General features: G+C 39.7%; 2 protein-coding genes across 13 annotated transcripts in view; one reads left to right on the forward strand and one right to left on the reverse strand.

Annotated features, from left to right (window-relative positions):
- The window catches only part of LOC100116789 (MORN repeat-containing protein 4 homolog), an 86,084-nt gene extending 80,649 nt beyond the window's left edge, over positions 1-5,435 (forward strand). Inside the window, exon 4 of the mRNA XM_031932371.2 lies at positions 5,135-5,435. Coding sequence (XP_031788231.1) covers positions 5,135-5,283 — 149 coding nt within the window. The 3' untranslated portion in view covers positions 5,284-5,435. The remainder of the gene's footprint in view (positions 1-5,134) is intronic.
- Positions 1-20,523, reverse strand: part of Dop2 (dopamine receptor type D2) — a 572,837-nt gene that overhangs the window by 14,162 nt on the left and 538,152 nt on the right.

Below are 20,523 nucleotides of genomic sequence, written 5' to 3' on the forward strand. Positions count from 1 at the left end.
TCTCGTAGCAGAGGCGATCTCCGATTTTTGTCTCCTCGGCGGGGTGGGTGTTTGGTCAATTAGGAGGCCTAGATGCAGCTTCTTGCCTTATTTGGAGCGTTTAATGGATTGACGTTGCAGGGAGGGCCAATTAGAAAACCAGAGTAAAAATCCTCTCCTCTAGTACATCGAGTCCCTTTGTGCTCCTCTCTTGTCAAACTCGCCTCTAATTTACTCTTTCTTATCTGCAGGCTTATAGAAGCTTCCAGAGCGCGTGAATTATGTGTCACTTGCTAATAGCGCTGCGCGCTCTGTGGGTTTCCCCTTTATTGCACGTGCATCGCCTTTTGGTATGCGCGGTCCATGATGTTTAGTAGGCTTCTTATTTTTCTCTCTACTTGTGCTGTGCTGTATTCGTTATATTTTGTAGCGGCTTGGTTTTAGTATCGATATGTTCTGCTTAGTCCCCTACCGTATAGTGGTAATGTGTGCGTGCATATCGGTGTGCCCCGCTTGATCTTGCGCCTTTGCTGTAGAACCGCAATGTGTGCGTGCGTATTGGTATGCTTTTTTCATTTATTTGGCTTTATCAAGTTTTGATAGACAAGTGCATCGAGCTTATTTAGCTTTACATTTGTTTTATACTTGAGTCGTTTATGTTGTTTACAGAGAATGTCGCCGAGAGGAACGGTGTTTACAAATGTATGTTGCATTCTCTTAAGAAAGATACAATTAGAGCGCACGCTGCGGAGCACGGACTGGCAACGAATGCTTCGGTATTGAACGGGGGGTTCAATCGCATTTTTCGTAGGCTAGACATGAGCTTTTCCCTTTGGACATTGTATTTCGAGCAGTTCGATATTACATGGTTAATGTCTTCAATGTCGTTATTGCATGAGCATCTGGGGGATTGTAGTGATTGCTACGGATTCGGTTTATAGAGACTACATAGAATCTATCTAAATTTTTGGACTTAAACCAGGGGAGTCGTTTATTTTCGTAGAAAAATTTGAAAGTTTTTTCCCGTAATGGCTCCTTGAGAGGTGATACTATTTTCAGTTTTATTGTAACTTTCTTTTTTGAAATGTTCATATAAATCAGTAAACGGAGTTTTCGTTATATCTATCGTTTCTGAAAGCGCTGCGTTTTTTGCTGTACTGTCGGCTAATTCGTTACCCCAGATTCCCTTGTGCGCTGGGACCCAGAACAGTGAAATCGCTGTGTTCGATTTTTTTAAAGTGTTGAAAGTGTTATATTTGCTCTTGATGTCGAGGATGTACGCGTTTACTTTGATGCTGTTTTTAGTCGATTGTAGTGATAGGAGTGTACTTAGGGAATCTGTGTAAATGTTGATATTTTTGTCGAGGTTTTTTAACGCTATGTCAAATGCATTATTCAAGGCAACACATTCGGCCGTGAACACAGATGAGAATTCGTTTAAGCGATGTTTACCGTGGTAGTTTATTTGAAGGCATATGCATGCAGAACCGACTGCAGATTTTCTTTCAAGTTGCATTTTACTTCCGTCTGTGTAAAGGGCCAGTATGTTGGCTTGGGCATCGTCATTTTTGTGTTGGTTTGTCGTGTCGGCAGCGTTAAAAGGGATAGAGGTTAGGAAAGTTTGGTAATCATGGTTATATATATATATTGTAGTTGTTGCGACTGTCGATGTTGTCTAATGTGGTGTCTAAGTTTGCAATGCGATTGCATAGTAGTCTGTTTGTTCTACTATTGTTGTGTTTTATGCTGATATAATAGAAGCGTTTGATCGTCTTGTAAGTGGTGGAGCTGTTGTTTTATAAGGATTTAGTTAGTTGGCAATCGCATAAGAATTTTGCCCGTTCGATAATGAGGGGGAGTTTTGATTCGGCAAGGAGTATGTTTTTGGGAGTCGTCGTGATTCGGACGCCTAGGGCGCTGCGAATGGCAGCGTACTGTATTTTTTCCAGCTGTTCTGTTTGGTCTTTATTTTTTGGGAAGTAGATGAAACAGTTAAATTCGAGGATAAATCGTGCAAAACTTTTGTACAGGGTAAGTAAGGTTGACGGATCTGAGCCCCAGTGTGTTCTGCAGAGGAATTTGATCATGTTGGATGCTTTGGAGCATTTTTTAGGATTGCGTTAATGTACTGGTCTTAAAAGAGAGTTTGTAATCATACATTATTCCCAGAAACCTGACCGATTCACTGGATTGGATGAGTGTGTCGCCGATTTTAATTTCGATATTACCTGGGCGTATGTTTTTGTTATTAAAATGGATGAGGATTGCTTTGTTTGGAGCTAGGGATAGACCTATGTTAGAGAGATTCGTTTGTACAGTTTTGATCGTTTTTTGTATAATAGATTTGCCGCGTTTTGCAGAAGAGAATTTTACGTACAGAGCAATGTCGTCCGCGAACTGTCCTATGCACACTGTTTTCTGAATTCCTTTAATGATGGAGCTAACGAATATGTTGTACATAAGCGGACTTAGGACCTCTCCTTGCGGTACGCCTTTGTGTACAGACCTCGGAACATTTTCATTTATTTCTGAGTTGTCGAAAGCTCCCTGGACGTTCAAAAAAGCGGCGAGTATTTGCTTTTTTTCAAGAAACGCTTCTTCGATTTTTAAGGAGAGATTTACAAGGTTGTCCGAGCACGATCTTCCTTTTCGAAAACCTTGTTGACTTGGAGGGATGTGGTTGTTGTGTTCCACCTACCACTGCATCCTATTTTTTATCAACGTTTCGAAAAGCTTGCAGGTGCAAGAGGTCAAGGAGATGGGCGTAAGGAATCACTATTAGTTTTGGCAATAAAGTGAACAAAAGAGCACTTCCAGTCATTTGGATATGAATTTTCCTTATACATGCTATTGAAAATGTCTAGGAGTAGGAGTTTGTATGTGTTCGGGAGTTTCTGCAGACAATTGAAATCAATGCCGTCCAGACCTGGCGAGGACTTTGCGTTTTTGGAGTCTAGGGCTGTATTAAATTCAAGAAAATCGAAAGGCGCGGATATAAATTCGTTTTCTTGGCATTCAGGATTTAGCGAGGGGTTAGTTTCTACCCACGGAAGACTAATTTGTTCAATGTAGCTTCGGCTTTTTTGTGATGTTGGAGGTTTTCCCTGACATTTTGAAAAGACGTGGCTGTCCATTTGTCCTTTAGTATCTTACACATGCTCCATGAGTAATTTAGATCAGTGTGGATATTTTTTCTGCAAATTTTATAAGGTATGATCTTTTGTTTAGCTTGCAAGTTTTTTTGACTATGGCACATGCTTTTTTATAGTTAATTAGATCAGATAGTTCATAAGAGGATTTACATTTTTTGCAGGTCTCGCGTCTTAGTCTGAGGGCTTCGGCACATTCCTCATCCCACCAGGGAACAGGGTTTCGGTTTTTGTACTTGCATTGATTGTTTTTTTACGCGGGGTGGAGATTTGTATAGCTTCTATGAGGATGTTCAAGAAATATTCGTATTTTTCCGCGGGTGATAGGCTTTCATACTCAACAGAGATAAAGTTTGTATATTTTTCTTGGAGAAAATCGACAAGTTTGTGCCAGTCCGTGCGGGTGGACGTAAGTTTGAAGGACTTTTTTACATAGTAGTTTCTAGTAACGGAGACTTTGATATCTATCGGGTAGTGGTCAGAACCCCAGGTCTCGTCTTTGACTTCAAGATTTATAGATTAAGTCTATATTTGATTTTGTATTTACTCGGGTATATGTAGAATCATTGTGAATGTAGTCGCATGATTCGATAGAATTTTGGAAGCGTTCGCCGTTCTTATCTGTATATGTACAGTTCCAATTTGTGTTGTGCATGTGAAGTCGCCCAAAAGGATAGTCCCTTTGTTTATGTTTACGTTATCGACAATACAGTTCCACTGATCTTGTGTCAGCGTGAGACCTGGGGTGCGGTAACAAATTATTATGTCGAGTGAGGGGGAAATATTGCTGATATTTCTACCGCAAATTTAGACGTACTCGTATTGGTATGCTTCGCTTGGTCTCTTGCCGTAGAGTCGTAAGATGTGCGTGTATATCGGTGTGTCTTTACATTATTATGTTTCTGTTCTAATTTATCATTCTTGTCTTACGTGAGTCTACTATTATTATTGATTTCTTAACTGATTTGACTTGTCAATATTCGAATTTAATTATGTTTTTATTCGTACTTCGCCTTACGTTGTCGTTCATAGTTTTTATCTATTTCATTAATTATAATTATTGAATGTGTCAATTACTATCAGTTTTGTATTTAGGGTCTGTTTAATGATAATTTTATAGTATCCCGATGCCAAGTATAGTGTTATACTTGATGCTATCGAGAGCGTATTTTACTATACGTTGCATTCTAGTGGGAAGGGTATTGATTGACTTTCTTTATAATAATTCGCCTCACTTGTTTTTAATATATCAAAATGCGAAAGAAAGTGAGCATTTCACACTATTTAATATATTTAATTATAATGTACACTTATACACTTATAGTTTCCAGATGAGTGTAGGGTTTTACAAAAAAATATTAATTTAAAAAGTTGTCTGGATATTAACATAAAATTTGTTACTTTTTAAAGTGTTTAAACAATTTTTGATGATTATTTTCAGAAAACCTTTTTAAATAAAATTTTTTTGTAAAACCCTACACTCATCTGGAAACTATATGTGTTTGAAGCATATCTATTAGTATAAACGTGCCCTTCGATGCCCAAATCTTAAGTAAGTCTGCGGTAACTGAAAAATGGAAATTCTGAATTTTGGCCTCCGAAGAAATGTCATGCCTGATAATATGGCACATATAAACATGGTTTTATGTTTCTTACATTATACTTAATAAATATATTTTAAAAACTATTAAATATATATTAAATATATTTAATAGTTTAATTCATTTTTTAAACAATTTGGGAAAAATATAAACAAAAAAATTGAATTTTTCATTTTTTGACTATCAAAGGTGTATCTTTTCCCTTTATAAACTTCCATGGACGAATCCTGGAAGCTTTGTATAATCTCTTACGCTATGTAGAAAGGACTATATTTTTGTTCGAAAATCTTCCCTGTTAAATATTTAATCATTAGTTATTTCGATTCGTATATTATTCTTTCAATATAAGTCTCAATTTATATGTTTATATTTAATAGATTTATTAAACTATGTGTTCTATTTCAGGATTAATAACTTATGCAGACGGATCTCATGGGTTTCCACGTAATGAAGGATTTTTTCAAGATTGCAGATTAGTACGCCGCCGTCGTTGTCCTGATATTGTACAAAAAGCTCAAAAAATATCAATGATGGCGCGTATTCAAAACAATTAAACGTACGGAATTTTCTTTAGGAAATGTAGAATCTTGAATATATATATATATATATATATATATATATATATATATATATATATATATATATATATATATATATATATATATATCATATAATCACATTTAAATAAATAAAATAGCATGCATTATCACCATCATAGTTTAAATTTTTCTTGCATTTAAAGAATTCTCTGCTAAATCCTTGGCACTTACCTTCGTCCTAATGAGCTTTGTGCTATGGAAGCATATGATACTCGTACAACTTCCAACTTCGGAAACTCATATCTATCGATCTACCCTTCTGAATATAATTCAACATTCGATATTTGTGTGGGTTGGATAATATGACATATGGCAGGAACCATTCGATTTTTGTTAACTGAATTTTGAACTCAGTGTATTCTGCTGGGGTAGTTGCAATTTCAGCTTTCGTAGATGTTTATATAACAGCGTTCAGATCGTTTCTCGCTCTATGAGTATGAGTTCATGCTTGACATTGACTGAAATTTTGCGAAAGTCTTCAGCAAAGCCTAGAATCATACTCAGGGGTTGATGTAAGCGGGCTAGTCGGGGTGGTCTAAAAAGGTCGGGTGAAGAGAAGGAGGCGCGTGCGCTCGTTGCGACACGCAGCCCGCTGGTGTCAGTGGAGTTCGCTCCTTGGAGAGCGGAGTGATGAAGAGGCCTGCTGTAAAGCAGGCGATGAGGAGGCAGGCAGGCAGAAAGGGCCTGCTGAGGCTTACAGTCCTTGGCTTCTTCGTTGCCTAGAGAGCGGACACTGCTCGGACCTCTCTAGGTCGACTCTTGGATCGAGTCTGGACGAGGGAGGGCCGCCCAACCCGGTGTAGGTTGCACCTCCCAATTTACAAAGGGGAAAGTGGGGAGTCTTGTCCTTTTGTTATTACGGGGCCTATCCCAAACAGAGATCGGTCCACTCAAAAATGACTAGGGGGCGCGTAGCGCTTTAGTCGGAAATCGCCACCGAGGCCATGGGCCCCGGAGGAGTTTTCTCCTTGACCAAGGGTGCCTTCCCTAGGGGGAGTAGCAATGGAACCTTGAGGATCTCATTAGAGGTGATCCTCGGTTTGCGACGCTGTCCTGGAAGTCTTGGAGCAGTTGGCCTTCGCTTCGTCGGCGACAGCTTCCCTGGTGGCGGCCTCCTCTTCCGAGGAGAGATGGTGATGCTCCTGCGTTGTGCTGTTTGCGCAGACTACCTGGCCGCTATTTTCCGACTGACGATTTGCAGCTGCGTTGTCGGATTTTCGGCTGCCGGAGTCGGGGTTGCCCGATGGCAGAGACGAATGTCCTGGAGCTCTGGATCAATCGTGGGCTGCGCAGGGATATCTATCAGCTGTAGATGTTCGGGCCATTCGGCGTTCAACACGTCGGATGATGATCCTGGGGTGTGTGGCCTTGACCCAGGCGGTGGAGTGGCGGGCGGCGGCAGATCCGTTTGAGCACTGCTGTGTCGGCGATCTGGTGTGGGATCGGTCTGGACGGCGGCGTCGGCAGTGGGAGACCTCCAATGCTGGCGTCACTCTGAGATGAGCGCTCGGTTGGTCTCGGCAAGCAACAGGTGCAGCAAGTTGCACTCGGCCCTCAGCTCCTGAAGAGTTTCAAAGGTCGGCATCGATGTGCGCCGAATTAGCGCTGAGAAGTGCTGATTAGGGAAGGGGGAGAAGAAATACACGAAGTATTTTTTTTTGCAAACAAAAATCAGATTTATTGCGCTAGAGTGTACTGTGCAAGTAGCCTGGGCTCCGTTGCTGCCACTCAGACGCGGTCTGATGCGGGGTGGAAGAGGTGCCTCGGCCTGGAAACCGGCCCGCTTATATGCCCTCCAAGACGTGGAGGGCATATAAGCGGTGGTATCTTCTCTTATTTGGAGAATAAATTTTTGTTTTTAATCATTTAATAAATTGCGGAAATAATGATTTCATTTTAAGTTAACTTTATCGATTTTTAACCTTATATGCGGGTTTATAATACAAAAAAGCGGTATCCTATTCCATTCCTAGGTACATCAAGATATGTTTTCAATTTAAAAAAATGGATTTTATTGAATACCCGATCTAAGACTGAATTTGTCCCATTTTTTTGATTTTGAGACTACTGTGCGCCAGGCGCTCGCCAACGAGCTATAAAGTCTCGCGACTTCTTTTTCTTGATTTGCCAAAACATGAGAATGCGAGGTCAGCTCAGCCCCACTATTGCGGCTTAGAAGAGAGGAAGGTTTGGGGATGAATGCACTTCAGGTTGGACAAATCTTAACCTTGATTTCAGCACGCGTTCATTCGATTTACTCACAATTTACACTTTATCGTTTTACACAAAGATATCTAGTTTTCACAACTTATACAACTATTGACTAACGCAGCAATTTAATACTTGACAAAACCTAATACTGATTTCTCTACAATAGATAGCCAATATCTTTCTAAATAGTTAATTTTATGCACAGATAACCACTTAATCGTATTCTAACCGCAAATGTCTGAATAATCGTAATTTCGCCAAGGTAGCCAAGATACAAAGACGACCACCGATAATACACTGTATTTGCGACTCTCGCGCGTTCCATGGTTTGGTCGTAACCAGGTACACTCACACTTTATATTATTCACAATCACACTTACAGCGAGGGCCCCGTTACGCATATAAACCCGAATTATCCAGATAACTACGATATTCAACCTTATCTAGCAAAAACAGCCATGAGATACCTGCGCACAAGATAGCCTGAATTGGATGAAGAAAAACCTGAAAACGTGAAGCTGCGAGCCCGCGAGAAAAGCTTGACGTAAGAAAATCAAAACCAATCCACTGACCTTAATCCTTCCTTCGACGACTCTAGAGGAATCTCAGACAACCCCAGAAGAAAACACCACCAAGGAGAAAACAAAGAAAGCCTTTCCGAGGAGCTGCTGCTTGCACGTCCGTTCAGGATCCACTAGGACAAGAGAGTGACAAGCGAGTGGGCAGCTCGCGTCGCTGAGGCCCGTTACCGCCTCTCCTGCGCTGTCGGCTTACGCTCTCGCCAATTGGCTACTACCGCGCGGGACTTCTGTCTCGCTCTTGTTCACGCGTGACCTTACAGGCTTACGCGCGCTGTTCTCTTTCGTTAGGCGGCGGCGCATGCACTGGGCGATTATACTCGTCAACTGTTGGAGCTGATGCCCGGAAAATTCAATCTCTCGCGTTCCTTACAATAGACAGCCATACGGTTGCAGATAATTCGGAGTTTAGCAACTCTGAATTACGAAATTTGAAACAACAAAATGTCACTGACGTCAAGGCCTTTGACTCGAGAGTACAATTATTCAATTTTGAGCGTGATACGCAGAAGTTTATGTTTCCACTCTGCGGAATACTGCAACGCCGATCTAGCTGCTTTAGACTCTAGCGTTGACAGACATCACCAGGGCTCCGCCATCTACGTACGACGCCTTATGATGAGCGTGCCGTTACTTTAGCGCCCTGTCAAACCGTTGGCTTTTTTGTTGTCACGCCAACCTGGTTCGTCGTCCTCTCTCGTACCTCTTTGACCTCTGCGGAAGCTGGCAATGGCTGTTATACTTTTGTCCTTTCCCGAGCAACTACTCTGGCGTCGTTTTGCTCAAAACAAACAGATGCTATTAGTCACATACACTCAGACTCATTCACTTGACCTTGGGACACTCTGCCTTGGCTTCTCCCGAACTGTATGGTTAGATTTCACCATGTTACAATGTACATGCATAGGACGTCGATGGTTACGAGTGATCGTGCACTGTGAAATAACATACCAAGGGCCCGCAACAAAGCGAGCGTATTCTATGCTATTGTGCAAAACCGCGCCTGCGCTGAAGACGCACTAATTCTCTTATGAAAGCGGACAGTATATGCTCTAAATAAAAGTTCAAACCCTGCATATCCTTTAGAGCAGTACGAGTCAGCGAAATGGCGTCTCGTGCACTAACGCTTTTTCAGTGTTTTCCGATTTGTTTTTTATTTTCCGGAAATGCGTCAAGTTACGTTTGTTTGATGCTCGCCATGTCATTTTCGTACTGCGGCCGCTGTTTTTCCCATGTATTTATTTTTATGAGTTTGTACCTTACGAAAATAACCTGCACACGAACCTAGAGAACTTTTAAATGCCAACGTACAGGTAATGTGCAGAATTATGTGTAAGATAATGTACATGACCGTCTGTAGGTAGACTAGTTGATAGTTTAGCAGGATGACATGCAGAAAACATCATACATAAGATCCTAAAGTAAACCTACATGCAGTGTGCAGGTTGGTTAACAGTCAACCTGCAAGAACTTCTGCAAAAAATCCGCGAAATATTTGACATTCGCTTACGAAATAAATGTGCAGAAATTTTCACAGAAACTTTCTGCAGACCTCTCTGCATAGATATCTACAGAAAATTTGAACGCGAGCAATATAAAAATAAGTTCCATAATAGTTTTTGATAATATATAACTTTAATATAATATACATGTTTTTACAGTGTACTATTATTTAGATAATAACACTAAAACCCTGGGCCTGAGCTTCAAAATCTTAATTTTTCAATCATTTAATTTCAACAAAAATTTTGTTCTTTAAATTAAATTAATCAAAAATTAAAATTTGTGTGCTCAGGTCTACAGTTTTGGTGTTATTATCCGGATGGTAGTACCTATAGAGACACTTATCTCTATATTATAAAAAAGTTTCGCCGCCGCCGCCACCGGTTCAGAAATTTTTCCACCTAATTTCCCCCCTGATTCTCCCTCCTAAATTTCCCCAGCGGCTTTGAAAGTTAAGTGCGATCTTTTCACATAGATCCTATGATTTTCTCTATAATATTTCCTTACAGAGATATAGGATGGAATCCAATATTTAAACAAAATCATAACAATGATAAAAAATTATCTCCTTTGCAATATTATTCATATCGATTAGCTTATAGGCCTATGTCAAAATTTATTCCTATTTTTTATTGTGGAAGATTAACTCTACAGTATATTATTCTAGCTCATATCATTATATAATATTGTAGACTGAAATTTTCAAGATATAATCGGACAAAATATTGTGTAGAATGTTATCAAGGTCTTGTTGATACGACCCACTGGGGTGGATCTCGACAATAACTGCAAGCTTCAAAATCTACATGCAGTCACTGTGGCACGCCAGCCTGCAGTGGGACGATGAGCTGTCTAGTCGACTACGGCGAAGATAGGACTTTCTAATCGACCAGTTGACGCAGCTGTCTAGTCGACTACGGCGAAGATAGGACTTTCTAATCGACCAGTTGACCCAGCTGGGCCAAATCTCACTCCCCAGATGGATCGGCTTGTCTGACGACGTATCGTTAGTGGAGTTGCACGGATTCTCAGATGCGTCCAAACGTGCTTATGCAGAGTGTCTCTACTTACGGACCTTAAATCACGGGGGAAGACGGAGTCGGTTCTTTTATATATATACAGGGTGACCCAATTTAAACGGGCACCGCTCATAACTCGTCAGGGACAGCCACAATCGAAAAAATGGTAGAGACCAAAGTTGTAGGATATCGAAGGGGCAACCCGATGGTGACCTTGGATTTGACCTTGAACGCGTTTTTCAAGGTCATTTGAAGGTCAACTTTGGATTTTTAAATAGGAACCCCATTCTTTTATTGCGGGAATGGAAAGAGCGGTAAATTTTACGTTCAGAATGGTATGTTCGGTTGCGGCACTGAAGGTCATCGCAAGGTCATGCAGCCAGAATGAAACCCCGCCTACGTAATTCCTCTAGCAACGCCAAATTAAAAAAATTGGTAGAGATTAAAGTTGTAGGATATCGAGGGGACAACCCGATGGTGACCTTGGATTTGACCTTGAACGCGTTTTTCAAGGTCATTTGAAGGTCAACTTTGGATTTTTAAATAGGAACCCCATTCTTTTATTGCGGGAATGGAAAGAGCGGTAAATTTTACGTTCAGAATGGTATGTTCGGTTGCGGCACTGAAGGTCATCTCAATGTCCTGCAGCCAGAATGAAACCCCGCCTACGTAATTCCTCTAGCAACGCCAAATTAAAAAAAAGTGGTAGAGACCAAAGTTGTTGTATAGGGGGGGGGGGTGGGGGGGGGGGAGAATTGTGACCTCGAATTTGAGCCAGTCCTACAAGGTCATTTCAAGGTCAAATTATTTTTTTTCAAACTTTACTTTTACTTTGTATCCGAGATGAAATCCCTTCTTAGATGTTCTCTGTCCAGCGGCCAAGACGCAAATGAGCCCTCGCTAGCGTCCAAACATAAGTCTCGCTATTCCCCGAATGATCCCTTCCGACGGTTAACTTGCGAATGACTCCTCTAGGTGGTCGCCACCTACCTACCCGAACTCCTGATGTGCGAAAAATAAAAATGGCTCCCGAAATAAGCCTTTTAAAATAAGTCCCGCGCTCAGTCTTGCCACCGCGACTCCGTCGAACCTTCCCCTACGACGCTTAACTCACGAATGATTTTCAAGCAGGCGCCCCGGCCCCGCGCCGTACCTGCCGCCCGAACTTTCGATTTGCAAAAATAAAAATAGCCTCCGAAAATTGTCGAAAGAGTCTCACACTCGGCCTTCCGCCAAAAATATTATTTTTTTAATTTGGCGTTGCTAGAGGAATTACGTAGGCGGGGTTTCATTCTGGCTGCATGACCTTGCGATGACCTTCAGTGCCGCAACCGAACATACCATTCTGAACGTAAAATTTACCGCTCTTTCCATTCCCGCAATAAAAGAATGGGGTTCCTATTTAAAAATCCAAAGTTGACCTTCAAATGACCTTGAAAAACGCGTTCAAGGTCAAATCCAAGGTCACCATCGGGTTGCTCCTTCGATATCCTACAACTTTGGTCTCTACCATTTTTTCGATTGTGGCTGTCCCTGACGAGTTATGAGCGGTGCCCGTTTAAATTGGGTCACCCTGTATATATATATATATATATATATATATATATATATATATATATATATATATTAATGTCGAAGTTTGAGACCATGAATCTTGATATACACCAAAGTTTGAGTACATTTGCTAACTTTGGGGCCGGTCCCCAAACTTTTATACATCTAAGCCTAAATATGGGGACCGGCCCTAAAGTTTTATATATAATAGTACATATTTGGAGACAAATTCAATTGTGTATGCTAAAGTTTGAGGACTTTAGCAAATTTTGAGGACGGTCCTCAAAGTTTTATGTATCTAATCAGCAGTTTGAGGACGTAATAAGAATTATACACCCAATTTTAGGTACATGAGGGCGTACAACTACTACAAATATTATATAAGCTTAAAAATAAAAAATTTTGTTAAGTTACAAATTAAGAAACTAAGCGTCAAGTACAAAAATCTCTAATGCATCGTATAGTTCTTGATCTAGAAACTCCCAATTAAAATATGAAAAAGGCATATAGCCACAACCCTCTGACTTAGCGTCCTAAATATTCAGTATACTCCAAAGGTAACGTGCTTAGAATCAAGCAAAATAGATCCTGAGATTGAAAACAAGTTTATATGTTCAACTCAGACAAGAGCGTTAGACTTTTGATAAAAAACTAAAATATAAAAAAATTTTGAGCTAATTGGTGCATGATGTATAGTGTTAATTATATTCGTAGAACTTCGCTCAATTGACTGCTCAAAAAAGTTTAAAAAAATGAGAAAACTAAAAACATTGATTAAGATTATCAGCTAAAATAAACAACAAGGAAAATCTCATTTGATTTTCGTACTAAATATATTTTTATACACTTTGATAAAGGCATCAGCACAACTCTCGAACTTAGCGTCTGAAATGGTATCCAAAATTTAAAACTCCTGATAGATTAAATGAATTAAACTTTGAGAAAAACATCGCCACATCCCTTCAACTGAGCGTCGTTAAAATACGGTATACATATATAGTTTTAAACTCTAATTGACGAAAACGTTCCTAAACTTAGGTACAAGTAGAAACGTTTGAATAAAGATAAATCTGTGACTGAAATAATAGCAATTTACTTATTAAGCAGCTTTTAAGATAATAAATGCAAGCTATACATCCTTAATGTAAGCATAGATCTTGGGTTTGATAATCGTTCCAAAATAACCTAATATTAATGGCTGGAATCAATATCGTAGATATACAGGTGCGTAAATTTGCGTTGTCAATCAAATCCAGCTGAGACAATAATCAAATTAAGAACATAAATATCTACTTAAAGTTTATCAATATCTACAAATTGAAACTCCTAGAAGATTAAATGAATTAAACTTTGAGAGAAGCATCACTACAACCCATTAAATACGCGTCCCCAAAATCCGGTATACATATATAGTTTTGAACTCATAATGAGGTGTAGGTGTACATAGACAAAGATGTTCCTGATCTTAGGTACGCATAAAAACGTTCAACTGAGACAAAACCACTGACTGAATTGATAGCAATTTAATTACTAAAAAGCTGCTAGGTTGATAAGTGCAAGCTATACAACCATAATAGAAGTTGAGTTAAATAATCGTATCGAAATAACTTTAGAGTAATGGCTAGAAACAATATCGTAGATATGCTTGGAGCGAAATCATGCGTAGTGTATCAAATTCAGCAGCAAAAATAATCAAAATAAGGACATAAAAATCTAGTTAAGCATAAATAGTACCAACTATTAAAAATACCTAGAAAAATAAATGAATTAAACTTTGAGAGAAGTATCGCCACAACCCTGTAACTAAGCGTCCTCAAAATTCGGTATACATATATAGCTTTAAACTTATAATGAGGTGTACATAGACAAAAATGTTCCTAAAATTAGGTACGCGTGAAATAGTTTTTCTAAGAATGAACCGCTGACTAAAATAATAACAATTTACTTATTAAACAGCTTATTTAAGGTAATAAGTGAAAGCTATGCATCCTTAATAAAGGCATAGATCTTGGGTTTCATAATCGTTCCAAAATAACGTAATATTAATGGCTGGAAACCATATCGTAGATATTCAGGTGCGTAAATTTGCGTTGTCAATCAAATCCAGCAGAAGAAATAACGAAATTAAGAACATGAAAATCTAATTAAACATGAATGGTATCCAAATAAGAGAATAAATTTTTGTTTTTAATCATTTAATAAATTGCGGAAATAATGATTTCATTTTAAGTTAACTTTATCGATTTTTAACCTTATATGCGGGTTTATAATACAAAAAAGCGGTATCCTATTCCATTCCTAGGTACATCAAGATATGTTTTCAATTTAAAAAAATGGATTTTATTGAATACCCGATCTAAGACTGAATTTGTCCCATTTTTTTGATTTTGAGACTACTGTGCGCCAGGCGCTCGCCAACGAGCTATAAAGTCTCGCGACTTCTTTTTCTTGATTTGCCAAAACATGAGAATGCGAGGTCAGCTCAGCCCCACTATTGCGGCTTAGAAGAGAGGAAGGTTTGGGGATGAATGCACTTCAGGTTGGACAAATCTTAACCTTGATTTCAGCACGCGTTCATTCGATTTACTCACAATTTACACTTTATCGTTTTACACAAAGATATCTAGTTTTCACAACTTATACAACTATTGACTAACGCAGCAATTTAATACTTGACAAAACCTAATACTGATTTCTCTACAATAGATAGCCAATATCTTTCTAAATAGTTAATTTTATGCACAGATAACCACTTAATCGTATTCTAACCGCAAATGTCTGAATAATCGTAATTTCGCCAAGGTAGCCAAGATACAAAGACGACCACCGATAATACACTGTATTTGCGACTCTCGCGCGTTCCATGGTTTGGTCGTAACCAGGTACACTCACACTTTATATTATTCACAATCACACTTACAGCGAGGGCCCCGTTACGCATATAAACCCGAATTATCCAGATAACTACGATATTCAACCTTATCTAGCAAAAACAGCCATGAGATACCTGCGCACAAGATAGCCTGAATTGGATGAAGAAAAACCTGAAAACGTGAAGCTGCGAGCCCGCGAGAAAAGCTTGACGTAAGAAAATCAAAACCAATCCACTGACCTTAATCCTTCCTTCGACGACTCTAGAGGAATCTCAGACAACCCCAGAAGAAAACACCACCAAGGAGAAAACAAAGAAAGCCTTTCCGAGGAGCTGCTGCTTGCACGTCCGTTCAGGATCCACTAGGACAAGAGAGTGACAAGCGAGTGGGCAGCTCGCGTCGCTGAGGCCCGTTACCGCCTCTCCTGCGCTGTCGGCTTACGCTCTCGCCAATTGGCTACTACCGCGCGGGACTTCTGTCTCGCTCTTGTTCACGCGTGACCTTACAGGCTTACGCGCGCTGTTCTCTTTCGTTAGGCGGCGGCGCATGCACTGGGCGATTATACTCGTCAACTGTTGGAGCTGATGCCCGGAAAATTCAATCTCTCGCGTTCCTTACAATAGACAGCCATACGGTTGCAGATAATTCGGAGTTTAGCAACTCTGAATTACGAAATTTGAAACAACAAAATGTCACTGACGTCAAGGCCTTTGACTCGAGAGTACAATTATTCAATTTTGAGCGTGATACGCAGAAGTTTATGTTTCCACTCTGCGGAATACTGCAACGCCGATCTAGCTGCTTTAGACTCTAGCGTTGACAGACATCACCAGGGCTCCGCCATCTACGTACGACGCCTTATGATGAGCGTGCCGTTACTTTAGCGCCCTGTCAAACCGTTGGCTTTTTTGTTGTCACGCCAACCTGGTTCGTCGTCCTCTCTCGTACCTCTTTGACCTCTGCGGAAGCTGGCAATGGCTGTTATACTTTTGTCCTTTCCCGAGCAACTACTCTGGCGTCGTTTTGCTCAAAACAAACAGATGCTATTAGTCACATACACTCAGACTCATTCACTTGACCTTGGGACACTCTGCCTTGGCTTCTCCCGAACTGTATGGTTAGATTTCACCATGTTACAATGTACATGCATAGGACGTCGATGGTTACGAGTGATCGTGCACTGTGAAATAACATACCAAGGGCCCGCAACAAAGCGAGCGTATTCTATGCTATTGTGCAAAACCGCGCCTGCGCTGAAGACGCACTAATTCTCTTATGAAAGCGGACAGTATATGCTCTAAATAAAAGTTCAAACCCTGCATATCCTTTAGAGCAGTACGAGTCAGCGAAATGGCGTCTCGTGCACTAACGCTTTTTCAGTGTTTTCCGATTTGTTTTTTATTTTCCGGAAATGCGTCAAGTTACGTTTGTTTGATGCTCGCCATGTCATTTTCGTACTGCGGCCGCTGTTTTTCCCATGTATTTATTTTTATGAGTTTGTACCTTACGAAAATAACCTGCACACGAACCTAGAGAACTTTTAAATGCCAACGTACAGGTAATGTGCAGAATTATGTGTAAGATAATGTACATGACCGTCTGTAGGTAGACTAGTTGATAGTTTAGCAGGATGACATGCAGAAAACATCATACATAAGATCCTAAAGTAAACCTACATGCAGTGTGCAGGTTGGTTAACAGTCAACCTGCAAGAACTTCTGCAAAAAATCCGCGAAATATTTGACATTCGCTTACGAAATAAATGTGCAGAAATTTTCACAGAAACTTTCTGCAGACCTCTCTGCATAGATATCTACAGAAAATTTGAACGCGAGCAATATAAAAATAAGTTCCATAATAGTTTTTGATAATATGTAACTTTAATATAATATACATGTTTTTACAGTGTACTATTATTTAGATAATAACACTAAAACCCTGGGCCTGAGCTTCAAAATCTTAATTTTTCAATCATTTAATTTCAACAAAAATTTTGTTCTTTAAATTAAATTAATCAAAAATTAAAATTTGTGTGCTCAGGTCTACAGTTTTGGTGTTATTATCCGGATGGTAGTACCTATAGAGACACTTATCTCTATATTATAAAAAAGTTTCGCCGCCGCCGCCACCGGTTCAGAAATTTTTCCACCTAATTTCCCCCCTGATTCTCCCTCCTAAATTTCCCCAGCGGCTTTGAAAGTTAAGTGCGATCTTTTCACATAGATCCTATGATTTTCTCTATAATATTTCCTTACAGAGATATAGGATGGAATCCAATATTTAAACAAAATCATAACAATGATAAAAAATTATCTCCTTTGCAATATTATTCATATCGATTAGCTTATAGGCCTATGTCAAAATTTATTCCTATTTTTTATTGTGGAAGATTAACTCTACAGTATATTATTCTAGCTCATATCATTATATAATATTGTAGACTGAAATTTTCAAGATATAATCGGACAAAATATTGTGTAGAATGTTATCAAGGTCTTGTTGATACGACCCACTGGGGTGGATCTCGACAATAACTGCAAGCTTCAAAATCTACATGCAGTCACTGTGGCACGCCAGCCTGCAGTGGGACGATGAGCTGTCTAGTCGACTACGGCGAAGATAGGACTTTCTAATCGACCAGTTGACGCAGCTGTCTAGTCGACTACGGCGAAGATAGGACTTTCTAATCGACCAGTTGACCCAGCTGGGCCAAATCTCACTCCCCAGATGGATCGGCTTGTCTGACGACGTATCGTTAGTGGAGTTGCACGGATTCTCAGATGCGTCCAAACGTGCTTATGCAGAGTGTCTCTACTTACGGACCTTAAATCACGGGGGAAGACGGAGTCGGTTCTTTTATATATATACAGGGTGACCCAATTTAAACGGGCACCGCTCATAACTCGTCAGGGACAGCCACAATCGAAAAAATGGTAGAGACCAAAGTTGTAGGATATCGAAGGGGCAACCCGATGGTGACCTTGGATTTGACCTTGAACGCGTTTTTCAAGGTCATTTGAAGGTCAACTTTGGATTTTTAAATAGGAACCCCATTCTTTTATTGCGGGAATGGAAAGAGCGGTAAATTTTACGTTCAGAATGGTATGTTCGGTTGCGGCACTGAAGGTCATCGCAAGGTCATGCAGCCAGAATGAAACCCCGCCTACGTAATTCCTCTAGCAACGCCAAATTAAAAAAATTGGTAGAGATTAAAGTTGTAGGATATCGAGGGGACAACCCGATGGTGACCTTGGATTTGACCTTGAACGCGTTTTTCAAGGTCATTTGAAGGTCAACTTTGGATTTTTAAATAGGAACCCCATTCTTTTATTGCGGGAATGGAAAGAGCGGTAAATTTTACGTTCAGAATGGTATGTTCGGTTGCGGCACTGAAGGTCATCTCAATGTCCTGCAGCCAGAATGAAACCCCGCCTACGTAATTCCTCTAGCAACGCCAAATTAAAAAAAAGTGGTAGAGACCAAAGTTGTTGTATAGGGGGGGGGGGGTGGGGGGGGGGGGGGAGAATTGTGACCTCGAATTTGAGCCAGTCCTACAAGGTCATTTCAAGGTCAAATTATTTTTTTTCAAACTTTACTTTTACTTTGTATCCGAGATGAAATCCCTTCTTAGATGTTCTCTGTCCAGCGGCCAAGACGCAAATGAGCCCTCGCTAGCGTCCAAACATAAGTCTCGCTATTCCCCGAATGATCCCTTCCGACGGTTAACTTGCGAATGACTCCTCTAGGTGGTCGCCACCTACCTACCCGAACTCCTGATGTGCGAAAAATAAAAATGGCTCCCGAAATAAGCCTTTTAAAATAAGTCCCGCGCTCAGTCTTGCCACCGCGACTCCGTCGAACCTTCCCCTACGACGCTTAACTCACGAATGATTTTCAAGCAGGCGCCCCGGCCCCGCGCCGTACCTGCCGCCCGAACTTTCGATTTGCAAAAATAAAAATAGCCTCCGAAAATTGTCGAAAGAGTCTCACACTCGGCCTTCCGCCAAAAATATTATTTTTTTAATTTGGCGTTGCTAGAGGAATTACGTAGGCGGGGTTTCATTCTGGCTGCATGACCTTGCGATGACCTTCAGTGCCGCAACCGAACATACCATTCTGAACGTAAAATTTACCGCTCTTTCCATTCCCGCAATAAAAGAATGGGGTTCCTATTTAAAAATCCAAAGTTGACCTTCAAATGACCTTGAAAAACGCGTTCAAGGTCAAATCCAAGGTCACCATCGGGTTGCTCCTTCGATATCCTACAACTTTGGTCTCTACCATTTTTTCGATTGTGGCTGTCCCTGACGAGTTATGAGCGGTGCCCGTTTAAATTGGGTCACCCTGTATATATATATATATATATATATATATATATATATATATATATATATATATATATATTAATGTCGAAGTTTGAGACCATGAATCTTGATATACACCAAAGTTTGAGTACATTTGCTAACTTTGGGGCCGGTCCCCAAACTTTTATACATCTAAGCCTAAATATGGGGACCGGCCCTAAAGTTTTATATATAATAGTACATATTTGGAGACAAATTCAATTGTGTATGCTAAAGTTTGAGGACTTTAGCAAATTTTGAGGACGGTCCTCAAAGTTTTATGTATCTAATCAGCAGTTTGAGGACGTAATAAGAATTATACACCCAATTTTAGGTACATGAGGGCGTACAACTACTACAAATATTATATAAGCTTAAAAATAAAAAATTTTGTTAAGTTACAAATTAAGAAACTAAGCGTCAAGTACAAAAATCTCTAATGCATCGTATAGTTCTTGATCTAGAAACTCCCAATTAAAATATGAAAAAGGCATATAGCCACAACCCTCTGACTTAGCGTCCTAAATATTCAGTATACTCCAAAGGTAACGTGCTTAGAATCAAGCAAAATAGATCCTGAGATTGAAAACAAGTTTATATGTTCAACTCAGACAAGAGCGTTAGACTTTTGATAAAAAACTAAAATATAAAAAAATTTTGAGCTAATTGGTGCATGATGTATAGTGTTAATTATATTCGTAGAACTTCGCTCAATTGACTGCTCAAAAAAGTTTAAAAAAATGAGAAAACTAAAAACATTGATTAAGATTATCAGCTAAAATAAACAACAAGGAAAATCTCATTTGATTTTCGTACTAAATATATTTTTATACACTTTGATAAAGGCATCAGCACAACTCTCGAACTTAGCGTCTGAAATGGTATCCAAAATTTAAAACTCCTGATAGATTAAATGAATTAAACTTTGAGAAAAACATCGCCACATCCCTTCAACTGAGCGTCGTTAAAATACGGTATACATATATAGTTTTAAACTCTAATTGACGAAAACGTTCCTAAACTTAGGTACAAGTAGAAACGTTTGAATAAAGATAAATCTGTGACTGAAATAATAGCAATTTACTTATTAAGCAGCTTTTAAGATAATAAATGC

Source organism: Nasonia vitripennis (assembly GCF_009193385.2).
Source record: "Nasonia vitripennis strain AsymCx chromosome 1 unlocalized genomic scaffold, Nvit_psr_1.1 chr1_random0006, whole genome shotgun sequence".
NCBI classification, from domain to species: domain Eukaryota; kingdom Metazoa; phylum Arthropoda; class Insecta; order Hymenoptera; family Pteromalidae; genus Nasonia; species Nasonia vitripennis.